This window comes from Micropterus dolomieu, linkage group LG07, assembly GCF_021292245.1.
Source record: "Micropterus dolomieu isolate WLL.071019.BEF.003 ecotype Adirondacks linkage group LG07, ASM2129224v1, whole genome shotgun sequence".
Classification (NCBI taxonomy): domain Eukaryota; kingdom Metazoa; phylum Chordata; class Actinopteri; order Centrarchiformes; family Centrarchidae; genus Micropterus; species Micropterus dolomieu.
In genome coordinates, this window is record NC_060156.1 from 10,773,584 (window position 1) to 10,786,507 (window position 12,924).

Below are 12,924 nucleotides of genomic sequence, written 5' to 3' on the forward strand. Positions count from 1 at the left end.
TAATCACAGAGCAACAGGCAGACGTCGGGGCAGGGCGGGTCTGATGAGGTTTCCAAACACTAGCAAGTTCTAGAGACGCTCTTCTCTCAGCTGATGGTGACGTCGCGCGTGCGGATTAGACCAGCACACGAGGCAAACAGGCCTGACTGTCTGCTTGTCCTGTGGAGTGGACCGCTGAGGCACAACGGTACACTGCAGACATATTGTGTTGTTAGAGGGTAATTGTGTCGGGGCGGTGGAGAGGAAGGAGAGAAGGCTGTCTGTGTGGCTGTCACGAAGAAGAGAGGGGGAGCGCGTTCCGGAGGCACCGCTATCACAAATAATTCACTGTCGCGCGAAACCGGGGGACAGACGGCTGAGCTGCCCAGTCATTAGGCAGAACTGACGCGGTAGGTCTGTGGCTTTGGTTAGTCGTGACAAGTTGTGGCAACCCACAGCCAATAGACTGCGATGTTACTGAAGATAAGCTAGATGACTAACTTTACCATAATAGGAAATATTGTCTCAAGCAAAATACCAAATAACCGCAATTACTGTTAATGTGAATGGTACGTGACGTTACTTGAATAGACAGCGCTGTGCCTGCAAGCAAGCGCATCTGCCCGTGTATGTAAGTTTGTGTAGGCCCGATGTCACGTCAGCAGCAGTTGTCAGATGCCATGCTAGAAATAACATAGTAATAATACTTGTGTGAGCGCATCGCTGTTCCCCAGGGTGAAAAGAAAGTTAAATTTAGTTATTTTCCCTCAGTTTGGAAGTCCCCCTCAGCCCTGAAGCTGTTGTAGTCCACTAATGAGATTGACATGGTGGCTAGCATACTGACTGTGGCCATAATAGAAAGTAAGACTGTATTCTTGGAATTTAAGGGGTCCAATTTCAAGTAAATGCTAAAAGCAGACACATTTTAATTTAAAAAAGTTAAAAGAAAAACACTTTAAGGTAACATTTGAACCTTAATAAAGACATAGGCCTATATAATATAAAGTATATGCATCTGTTTACAGCTAATTTGACATGACAGGATAAAAAAAAGCCCTCTAATCCTTTAATTTCTGAGGTGTAACGTTTAAAAATATGTTTTCATTAGTGATTCAGTGAAATTAACTACGTATAGATAAATTTGTCAAATTAACTGGAAACGCCTAGTTATCAAAAACATTTGATAAAATGTAATCACAAACTCAACAAAAAATTTTTAAGAAACAATGTTATCTCAGTGTAGTTCACAGTATGCATCGTATCTGGGGTAAAACACCTCACAAACCATTTTCTTCTTCTAGTTTGAATTTAATTACCCAATGGAGTCTTGTGTCATCGTGCATGTATACTTTTAGACTTTCATGCATGTAGACATTTTGGCTAAATGTATTTCATCTGAGCCTTTCAACAAGAAAGGTGAATTTCATTTACTGTAAAAAGAAAAGGATACATATATAGATATAGATATTATTGTAACATAAACACTAATTAACACCCACCACGCAGGTGTTTTAAATTACTGGCGGATTAGCTCTCTGCAGAGCATGCTGGGAGTTTGATGATGTCATTAATGATGTAGGAAATCTTAACCGGACAGTGAGGGAGGTGTCAATCAAATTTTGTCTGTATATTATTCTTTTATACAGTCAGTGGTATACACCCACACAGTCCTGAGAACAGGTCTAAAAATGCTTGTGTTGGTAATCCATTAGGATTTATAGATCTTTAAATTCCAAAAAAGAAACATTTTCATATCAATCTGTTCACACTTTAGTGTTCAGAATGGTAAATAGCTATGTTTGCATTCCACACTGCCTTCTTTAGGCAGTGCCCATACTGTATATGACCACTTATATGTAAATTAAATAAATAATGAGCTTTTTCATTTCCTTTTTCGGATTGTAGGAAGCACCACAGATGCCAAGGTTTTCCAAAGTTTTTGTTACTAGAGACATCAATTTGATAAATGCAGGTGAGGGTGTCCAGTCAGAGCTGAGCATATTCTGTACTCAAAAGAAAACATACTTGTATTTTCCTCTCGAGGGCGGTGTGGTGAGGAGTGACAGGAGGCAAAATGGTGGATTACTACAACATCCTGGGAGTGTCCAAAACAGCGTCTCAGGACGACATCAAGAAGGCGTGAGTGTCCTGGTAGTCTCTCTCAAGTGTTAGAACTCTTTACACTAATTCATAAGCAGTAAAGCAATATTTCACTATTTCATAGTATAAGAGACCATAGTAATGGTGCATGTCTACATCTATATAGTTTATTTGCATGCATGAGTCAGTGTTTGTGCTGTGTGTTCAGGTACAGGAAACTGGCACTGAAATGGCATCCAGACAAAAATCCAGACAACAAGGAGGAAGCAGAGAGAAAGTTCAAAGAACTAGCTGAGGCCTATGAAGTCCTATCTGACCGTAAGTCAGTGTATATCTTTAAATATACATACACACACACACACAGACACACACGTATATATATATGTGTGTGTGTTTGTGAGATGACAGGTGATTGTCAAGTGGCTGTTGGGAGTTCATGTGTATTGATGCTGTATCGAGTCATAAATCTGTGTGATGACGTCAGGCTCTTCATACAGGAACCTCCTTCATAGAACCCTTTAATCAGTTTTTTTTTAAACAGTAGCTATATTTTTAATTTCATGCAATGGATGTGTGTTGGGTGTTTGTATGAGAACAAATTTGAAATTGAATTTTATCGGGTTTTTATGCCATCATTAAATTGTACTCTGTTCCTCTGCTGCAGAGAGCAAACGTGACGCATATGACAGATATGGAAATGACAGAGTGCCACACCGAGGTAAATAACCTACAATAGTGAGATATGTAGCTGTTGTTGCATCCATCATAGTAGTAGTTTGGAAAATCCCATGCTTAGGTACACATGAACGGCTACATTTTAAGATTGATCGTGTGTTAGGATTTTTGTTTCTCATTTTGTTTCCCCTTTTTCCTGTTTTTTCTCCCTTTCCTTTTTTTCTGTGGCCATCATTTTCCGTCTTTCTCACTTTCCCCCTTTTCATTTGTCCTCATTCCTCTTTCTTCCTTTCATTCCTCCCTCCTCACTCTCTTTGCTTTTGCCTTCTCCTCATGCCCTTCCTTATGTTTCTCCTCTCTCCCACTTCCCTGCACCTGCCATTTCACTCACTTTCTCCCGTTCTTGCCCCTAATTTGTTTTTCTCCATCTACTCTTTCTCTTCTTTGGTTGTTCTTCACCCACCTGACCCTGGCGGTTTCATTTTCCAGGCTCCTCCAGCTCAGACTTTTCCTCAGATTTCCCAGGGTTCACCTTCACATTCCGCAGCCCAGATGAAGTGTTCAGAGAGTTTTTTGGTGGGCAGGATCCCTTCGCTAGCCTCTTTGGTAAGTCATACACAATATATACATTGGGTTATAAAAGCATTTTTATGAATTTCTCCATCATTTGATGTTTACAGTGTGATTTAGTTAAGAATTTAATTTTCTAATATTTATCTTAGTACGTGGGAAAATTTATAATACAACATAAGCCCTCAAAGCAGAAGATCCCACTGCTTGACTAAACTCTAACTTGTGTCTCTCTTATCCAGATGACTTCTCATCCTTTGGAGGCTCAGCCTCTCGCCTTGGCCCCAGCCGGTTCTTTTCTTTTCCTTCAACCGGAGGTAAACAGCCTAACTAGACATTGTAGCATACTGTCATATTTTAAGTAGTGCTGGGCAACGATCAAAATTTTTAATCGCAACTAATCACATGATTTTCTGTAATTAATCGTGATTAATCACATGATTTTCTGTGATTACTCGTGATTAATCGGATAGTTATGCACAAAATTGAATAATGAATTCTAAAGTAGTGTATTGCACACTTTTAATTTAAAGGTACTAGTGGTTTGAACAAATTAAACACTTTAAACAAATGAGGTGCTTTTTACCAGCAGTATTCCCTTTACACAGTAGCAATAAAATATTTCTTGTATTTCTCAACTTAATCATTAATGTAATCAAATCAAATATAAAACCAAAGCTATTTGCCACTGCCAGGGCATTACCTTTTATCTAGCTTGTTTAAACAAGTTAGAGTCCAGAGCCACGATCATAACATCATATACACCTTCTGAGCAATATGTTAACATATATAAATCTGTTTTCTTGTTGTTTTTTTGCTGAGCAGGTATGAGAAGAAACATTTTCATTCATCAAGCGACTATGTTGCGATTTTAAGAACGTTCCTACGACTCCTAACGACATCTTCCCCAATACTAATCAGCATGTACTGTGTAGCTATCCACTTCGCTATGGCATTTAATTCTTCGCTTGTCTTGCTTTTGTTTATCTACTTCTCCCACACACTGCATCCAGCATAGTCTGCCGAAGCCTCCCTCCACTGCTTGTTTGGGTGGGTGATTTGCAGGCTGATTAACATCCCACCCCTCCTGGGACCCATGGTGTGACTGTATGTTTATTCAGAGCCAGTGAGCAGCGGACTTTCAAAATAATAGCCTAATAGTAAAACTTTATTAACATGCAATAAAATAAGTGTTCGGCGTTAATTAATCAATTTGTTAACGCATTAACGTGCCCAGCCCTAATTTTAATGTGATCCGGTTTTGGTGTTTGGCAATTTTCACAACATAACACAGCAGCGAGGCTAGCTAAAAGCTGGTGAAGAGTAGTTCACTGAAATATGGGGGAACTAAACCATCTTTTTGTTCAAGAAATAGAAGGCTACCAGACTTTATCATTCACTGTTGTTAAAGTGACACCTCAAACATAGTTTCAGTTAAAAGTTTAACATCAGCATAAAAGTATATTATACTCCATGTAGTCATAGCATCGATACTTTTTCACCAAACTGCACAATGGGGTAACTCACTGGTGATACTTACCTAACCCTAGTTTATGGATTTGTGTATAAAAAACTAATTATTTTCTCTTTACATTCTCGTATTTGGACGCCTTGCTGTGCATGTTTACCCACTTAAATTCACACTCTGTGTGGCAACAACATGGGAGTGGTATTATATTTGCTAAGGTTACGTAATGATACATTGAAATTAATCAGTCTCTTCTCTTTTGCTTTTTTTTCCTGATCGTCTGTCCTCCTTCAGTTGAATTCACCTCCTTCTCCTCTACCTTGGGTGGTCTGGATGGGATGGACAGCATGGGCGGAGGGATGGGCAGCTTCAAATCAGTTTCTACCTCTACTCGCATTATAAATGGCAAACGCACCACTACCAAGAAGTATGTAATGCCATCCATAGAAAAGTTAGCCAACCTGGGAAAAAAATATTTGTCATTAATGTACAGTTTTATTTTCCAGTGCCTTTAAACAAACCTCACTGAAAGGTGAAGGTTTATACTAACATAAACACTGGTTTGCCGCTCAGCATGGTACTGTAGTTTCTGATTTGGACAGTGTTCTTACATTTCTAGTTTTTTATCCTGCCTACACATGGCATTTTGCATGCAAATGTTATATAACTGCCAACCTGAAGATGCAAAACAAGTTAAGCAGTCTGGCAAATTTTTATTTTACTCTTTTTTTTTTAAAATAGCTACAAATTATGGCTTTAGAGTTATCAATGTGGCCCTCATAAGTTAGGTCTGTAAACCTACCCCGGTGGAGCTTATATTACCATAATCAAAGGTCACATGAAAATGTAATGACTTTTAAGCTCTTAAAATGTACAGCGTGACTTGTGCAAGATTAAGTCTACCTTCATATTTGCTTACAGGATAAAGGAGAACGGGCAGGAAAGAACCGAGATTGAGGAGGATGGGGTTTTAAAGAGTGTCCTAATTAATGGTAAGAACAAACACGCCGAATGGTTGGATTGAAAAGTGTGCCGACAAATGAACTTAAATCCATTTGCTTTCCCTTCACTTTCTTCAAACCATTTTTGTCAGCGTACCAAGTTCAATGGTGAATTTTAGTGCTTCAACAAAAGAAGCACTAAAAGTAAAACAGCAAGCAACATTTTGAGGTGAATTCAACAAATTTATCTAAACTGGTAGCACATGACAGGAACTACATTTTCTTATCAAAAACCATTCAAATCAAGTGTGGGTAATTAACTATTGTATTAGCAGAAGTTATTGCAGAGATATTGCTATCGAAGATGTGGCATGGTGACACTCCTACAGAATGTAGATCTTGTTGCTGCTCTTATGCATTTCTGCACGTGCGTGCATATGTTACGTTGTGCTGCTTGTGCACATACACATCTGTGTTGCTGTGTGTGTTGTTTCCAGGCGTGGAGGATGAAATGGCCCTCGCGCTGGAGCTGAGCCGGCGAGATGGACAGCCCCGCCACTCGCCTCAGAAGCCACAAATCCAAAACAGATCACCTGTGGAGCCAGACAGACCCCGCCCCGGTCCTTACTCTGCTGCCACACATCGGTCCTTTAGCTCCGCCCCTTTCTACCATTACGGTGTTGCGGGAGGCAGCGAGGAGGACGAAGATGATGAAGACATGCAGATGGCTTTGGCATGCAGCCTGTCAGAAATGGAAGCCCAGCAGAGAGCAGCTGCTACAGACTTCATATCAGGTGCTGGGGGTGGGGGCAGAACAAAAACTGGTGGCCTTAAAGGAGGTAGAGTTGTTAAGACTGTACATTTACATGAGGCTGGTAGTGAAAAGATTCTTGCAGTGGAGGAAGATGAAGAGGGGGAGTTTAAAATTGGCTCAGGGCCTGGAGGTGGGTGGGAAAATGAGGGAAAGGGAAGCAGGGAACCAGGCTTCTCTCCTGAGTCATCCACAACTGCCAACACTATGCCACTAAGCCAATGCAGTGAAGAAGAGTTTGAACCTGCCATAAAAAAAAGTGATAGCAGTGTGAAAAAGAAAAAGAAGTGCTGGTGTATTGTGTGCTAATAAAGTGTGTGTGTGTGCGTTGTATTTGGGATGCCTTATTCTTTACACTTACCTAAGTGTTGAGCCTACAGCCAGACTCTCATGTAACGTGATTGCCAGACTCTTAGGCCCCATCCACACTACTACATTTTAGCTACATTTGCACCCCCTGTCCAGACTAAAAAGGAGAAAACAAAGACCCAAAACGGAGAAGTTTGAAAACCCTGCTGACCCCGTTTTTCGTTGTGAAAATCCAGAGGATGTTTCAGTGAAGACAGGCAAAAACGGAGGACTTTAGAAACAATGATGCAGACGCTCACGCTTGGTTTTCTGATTGGGTCATCCAAGTCATGCAAAGCAGATACACAGTGCTACTGACAGAGTTTTTGACTTGGTATTTTTATTAAAATCTTCTGAACCGTACAAATAACACTTACCTCCTTACACTTGTTCTGTGCATATCGCTGTTTACTTTGCGATGACTCCCAGGCTGTTTTCCGCCACCACGCTCCCATGTTACATTCAGTAACAGTCCCAGCTCTTATTGGTCCATGCAAAAAAAAAATGTGGTCTGGTTCTTCACCTGCATTACTTTATTATTTCGCCAAATCTTCTGTAACTACAGAATAGACCATCTGCTTCATGTTTACACCCGGCATGCGCATGCCAAGTGTATGTGAACGGCCACTAGATGTGCGTTTTCAGTCGTTTTAATGTAGGCGGAGATCAGCTCTAAAATGCAGAGATTGTATTTGTTTTAATTCTCCATTTTTAAACTTAAAAAGTGTAGTGTGGATGGGGCCTTAATTTGAGGTAGTGCCTCAACTGATCACAAGGCTTTTATGTAGCTTCAACACCTCTAAAAGAGACAATGAGGCAACTTTGACAGGGTTTGTGTTGTCTTGCTGGTTTTCTTTGTTGAATGCCATCCCAGACATTTCCATACAGTTAACCTATAGGGCTAAAAGTTCAAATTGTTCAGTTTTTTAGGTATGTGAAGCAATACGGAGGATTGTTTCTGAATATATGTGAATTTGCCAAATATTTACATAGACTGAAAAGAGTGGAAGTAAAAGGGATTTAGATGTGGTAAGGTTGGTAGTTCTTTAAATCCTAGTAAAGGTTTGTGTGTTGTGTGTGCATGTTTTTCTGTGTGTTTGGGTCATTTGAAACCCTGCCATAGAATTTTCTCATCCTGACTCTCTGGCAAAGGGAATGTGTGAGAACTGTGTCCCACTCAGCGCCGTCTGAAACAATAGGTCAGGATCTAAAGAAGGGCACAGAACTTTCTCAGCATGACATAAACACTAGTTTGATTAAAAAAGACCTCTGTTTACTGGTCAGCTGATACTAATTTCTAGAATAGGTGGAGAAACGCAGTTGAAGCATACACTCACGCACTTTGCTAAAACAAATACTTTGCAACTACTCACAGGCTTCCCAGTCAGAATTGTATATACCGGCAGCTTTTACACTGTTGCAGTTACAATAGTGATGAGCTCATGTATCATTAAATCTCTCAGTCTTGGCCTTGTTGACTTACTAAATATCATAACCATATTTGGTCAGATTGTTGATGGGGGTGGTTTGGGGGGCCGTACAGAAGTTGGAAGGCAAAGTCTAGAGTGTGTACAGCTTTATGACTGACTGTAAACCACAGTTACAACTTTTAGAATAATATTTTATTCTGATCCTTTTGGTGCCTTTGCATGCTTTAACTACTTTATGATGTGTTACATTACCACTGAAAATGTTCAAAGTCAGAAAAAAACAAATGTATTTCAAGCAGAGCAAATGTATTTTATCTTTGAATGGGGTTTTGCTGGTTTTAGATGATCTTTTTTTTTTCTTTTCAGCTTGCCACAATTTAACTGCATTGTGATGGTTGTGCGAATGTTTAAAAATATAGAGCTTCATCACTAAATCAGTGCTAGGTTTGATTTCCCTTGGACTGGTTTGAACGGTTGGAGATACTGTTGGACTATAGCTGCATTCTCATTTTGGAAACATCTTTTAATTAAGTTCCCCTGCTTGCCCAAAATGGCACAGACAGTAATCTATAACCTCCCTCCACCCGCAGTGATTTTCTTCAGCCCCAAGATTGCCTTAATAGTTCAAATAAATCTAAAAACCCTGCAAAAATGAAGAACACATCTTGAGTTGAGAATAAATAATAATAGTCTGTGTTTTGGTTTAAAATTGTGATACATACATGCAGTTTACAGTTATTAATTTATCAATTTCCGCAATGTCTTATTTAAACCACAACAATATACGTGTTTGTTGGGATACACATTCCCACCTTTGCATCAGAGCAAGACATACTTTCAATAGACATCCAAATAACAATGTAGTTGGTAGATGTATGTGCACAGTCTTGGAAAGTGAAAAACAATCCACAGACTGTGACTGCTGCTGTGGGTGTGTCATGTGGACAGAGAGAGAGAAAAAGATTATTGAGTTATTTCCATGTTGCTGCTGAATGAAGCCCAAACTTGCCTGATTCCAAGGCTCTAATGAAATGCAATCAGGCCAACCCAACCTGTGAACTACAATACGAAATATACACACACACACACACACACACACACACACACACACACACACAGTATCTTCATAGATAAATAATTACTAGTACCAGTAATATGGTAAAAAATGAGAGAACAATAGGTTTGTTATTTGGTTATATATTTTTCATGATTTCATTTATTGTATGATTCTTTCACTCTAAAGGATAACTCATCACTGGAAAAGATAAAGAACAGCAGTGAGAATATGTCATCAGTCACAGCAAATTTTTAAAATAATTTTGACTCCAAACTGTCACTGCGTGTAGAGCTGGATTGAGAGAGTAAGAGGCAGGTGGCTTCTCTTATAAATACACAGTATGTCTACCTGTAATGTTTGTGCTACTTTGTGCTGCCGTGTGTTTTTTTTATTTTTATTTTCAGATTGTTAAAAGGGAAATAACAAATAAAGACTGAGTCGAAGAAGAGCTGGGATTTTGGATTTTTTTCTGAATATGGCCGTAATAGTTTGCATTTTCCAGCTAATTGTCACTGATTTCATGCGATACTAGTCAGTATTATTACCATTACTACTACAACTAATAATGATACATGATACATTACTAATGTCAGTGAATATACTCTTGTGCTCACAGTTGGAAACGTCCCAACTGCTACAGCAACGATGCCTTCAGGGAAGCTTAGGAATTGCAGGATTTAATGAACTGCAGTGGTGCTTGCTCTTTCATTCAAGGAAGGCTTTCATGAATGCTTTTTCCTGGGCTCTGGCTGTCTAAAACAAAATAAATGTAGATAATTTAAAAAAGAACGAGATGAGGTAATATAATTAAATTTTAATATAATAAAAAGGGCTAACAGTAACTCAACTCAGTATGCCTAAACATTTTTACACTCCCGCAAAAGCTGTGTGTTAATCTCATCTCTCTTTGCTCATCTCTGCATCTTCACCCCTTTCGTCTTGTGTCCTCGGTTCTGCAAACAGTACAATGTTCTCTGATGTGTTTGTGTGTGTGTGTATGAGTGTGTGTGAGATCATCACAAGACCGTTTCACCGATTTTGTTGTTTTAAGATTTTAAGACCATTATATTGATAACAAAATAATACATTGTTAATAACTCAAATTCTTATTGCTGGTTTTCCAGAAAATTTGCCAGAAAAACCTGTTCATGCAGGCTGCTTAGTAAAGAGCTATCCTGAACCTATTATCAATAAATAGCCACAGAATATTATTTTATCTCACAGTTTGCTATTGAATATCTATTTTGCTGTTGATATCTTCAGCTTAAATTTTTATTTTGTTCATTGGATAACGACGTGCTGGTACCACCCTTTAAAGCCTGTCATTATTTTGTTATGAACTCTTATTTGTTGTAACTAGATCTCATTGTGACATCAATAAAATAAAACAATTTTAACATGACAAACACACATTATTGTGCTACAATATTGGTATTTAAGTTGGAATTTTGTCTTACGCTTCCTGCTTCCTGTTTCAGACTCAGACTTCGAGGCCTTCACAAGCTAACCTGGTTGACTCATGCTGCTCTGTGCCCTAGCCCTGCCCTGAGGTAAAGAACCAGTGTGAACCTGAAGCCCTTCAAGCCCCATGTAGATCAAAACAGATGATGAAGTTGTATCATTCTTAGTAGTCATATTTGTAACAGGTAATGCCTACAGTATTTGCATTACTGCTGAAGTGTAACATGTCCTTGTACATCTATTCTTACAGGTCATATTCCCCATGATGCACTTCTCTCTCTCTGCCCACCATGCCTCCTACCTGCTGAATCACACAAATGTGTATTTATGTGTGTGTACATAGCTCATTGTGAAGGGAAAGACTGGAAAATTTGTATTTTGAAACCCAAGGAAATAGTTCTAATCATCTCTGCATTAACAGACAATTGTTTCTGCTGGATTTTAATTGTTTTTATGCAAGTGGAAACTGATTAACAAGGCAAATAGAAAAATGCTTTGAAACACATAAAGCAGAGAAAATAAAGTATTTCCTGCAGACTACTCTGTATCAGTTGGTGGTAGTTTATCTTTGCAACAGGAAACGTCAGGGTTAATATCAAAAGCTGGAGATAAAATGCCTAAAATGTATTTGAGGTTAAATAATTATATTGCACTGTATTATAATACACTTGTTTTTGGCTGTTCCACCATTGTGACCACAGAGGGGGGGGCTGTCTGAAAAACTCTGAAAGTGTGACCATTGATGCACTATTGATACATATACGTATGATACATGGATTTCTAATCAATAGATAAGATACAATTTATTTTTATAAAAAGAAAAAGCACACCCACTATACGACACTATGGTTTTGAAAAATGAGCACTCGAGGCTTTTTTTTTTTTTGCTGCATCACGTCACAAATTTATTCAGGTCAAGTCCAAAATACATTTTTATAGATATTTTCTATCTTGTCTGCTACATGAAATAAACACAATCATCATGAATTATTTACATTAATCACAAGGCCGTACACTGAGTAAGACAATAAAAGAACCCAAACACTGTGTGTGCAGAGAGAGAGAGAGGAGACGATGTGTACTTTGTGGTCAATGTACAGCATCCAAAAGGACCAGTACTTAAAGCAAACAATCATGTTGTCAAGGCAAAGACAAACCTCACAAATAAAAAACTTGCCGAAAATCAACACACACTCCACGGTAGCATACAATATTCTGGTGGACACGTAACACCACACTGAAGAGTTAAAATGGAGTTGAAACCTAACTGTATATCAGCAAGATGGATGTCTTAAGAAATTTGAGAAATTTGTGAAGGGATTTAACATTATTTTATCATTAGTCCAAGAAAAATTGTAACGTTCAACAGGACAGCCAAACAAACCCTCAGTGTCGGTGGGAAATCAACTGTTGATGCTGATTGATTATTTGTGGTAATCAGGTAAAAGGTTGATGAAAAGATGGAATCATATGGCCGTAAGATTGGTAAACGATGTTACACTTCAATATAATGTGCTTACAACCACCAACAGAAGTGGACTGTATCCTGTCGGACACTGATGTGGGCATTTCTTTTGGACTCACACAGTATATGCAAGGTTTTACAGTGAGGAAAATAAGTATTTGAACACCCTGCTATTTTGCAAGTTCTCCCACTTAGAAATCATGGAGGGGTCTGAAATTGTCATCGTAGGTGCATGTCCACTGTGAGAGACATAATCTAAAAAGAAAAATCCAGAAATCACAATGTATGATTTTTTAACTATTTATTTGTATGATACAGCTGCAAATAAGTATTTGAACACCTGTCTATCAGCTAGAATTCTGACTCTCAAAGACCTGTTAGTCTGCCTTCAAAATGTCCACCTCCACTCCATTTATTATCCTAAATTAGATGCACCTGTTTGAGGTCGTTAGCTGCATAAAGACACCTGTCCACCCCATACAATCAGTAAGAATCCAACTACTAACATGGCCGAGACCAAAGAGCTGTCCAAAGACACTAGAGACAAAATTGTACACCTCCACAAGGCTGGAAAGGGCTACGGGGAAATTGCCAAGCAGCTTGGTGAAAAAAGGTCCAC

General features: G+C 38.9%; 1 protein-coding gene across 5 annotated transcripts; it reads left to right on the forward strand.

Moving 5' to 3' along the window:
• Window positions 1–32: 32 nt before the first annotated feature.
• dnajb2 (DnaJ heat shock protein family (Hsp40) member B2) lies at window positions 33–11,385 on the forward strand. 5 transcript variants are annotated; one of them, XM_046054427.1, is made up of 11 exons: window positions 83–389; window positions 2,023–2,118; window positions 2,288–2,397; window positions 2,744–2,797; window positions 3,244–3,360; window positions 3,567–3,641; window positions 5,087–5,219; window positions 5,714–5,784; window positions 6,231–6,527; window positions 10,858–10,929; window positions 11,091–11,385. In XM_046054427.1, the coding sequence occupies exons 2-10, from the start codon at window positions 2,054–2,056 to the stop codon at window positions 10,884–10,886; spliced, it is 951 nt and encodes a 316-aa protein (XP_045910383.1). In that variant the 5' UTR covers window positions 83–389; window positions 2,023–2,053; the 3' UTR covers window positions 10,887–10,929; window positions 11,091–11,385. The 5 variants fall into 5 exon arrangements, with proteins under 5 accessions (XP_045910381.1, XP_045910380.1, XP_045910382.1 ...); XM_046054424.1 differs by lacking the exons at window positions 10,858–10,929; window positions 11,091–11,385 and adding an exon at window positions 1,885–1,904 and having other exon boundaries at window positions 47–389; window positions 6,231–9,827; XM_046054426.1 differs by lacking the exons at window positions 10,858–10,929; window positions 11,091–11,385 and adding an exon at window positions 1,885–1,904 and having other exon boundaries at window positions 47–187; window positions 6,231–9,827.
• Window positions 11,386–12,924: the final 1,539 nt, after the last annotated feature.

Excerpts from the sequence above, each read along its gene's own strand:
- dnajb2 (XM_046054425.1), top strand. The coding sequence starts at position 2,054 with ATGGTGGATTACTACAACATCCTGGGAGTGTCCAAAACAGCGTCTCAG. Across the intron at positions 3,642-5,086 it reads TTCTTTTCCTTCAACCGGAG|TTGAATTCACCTCCTTCTCC; the intron begins GTAAACAGCCTA and ends GTCCTCCTTCAG. Across the intron at positions 5,220-5,713 it reads AAACGCACCACTACCAAGAA|GATAAAGGAGAACGGGCAGG; the intron begins GTATGTAATGCC and ends ATTTGCTTACAG.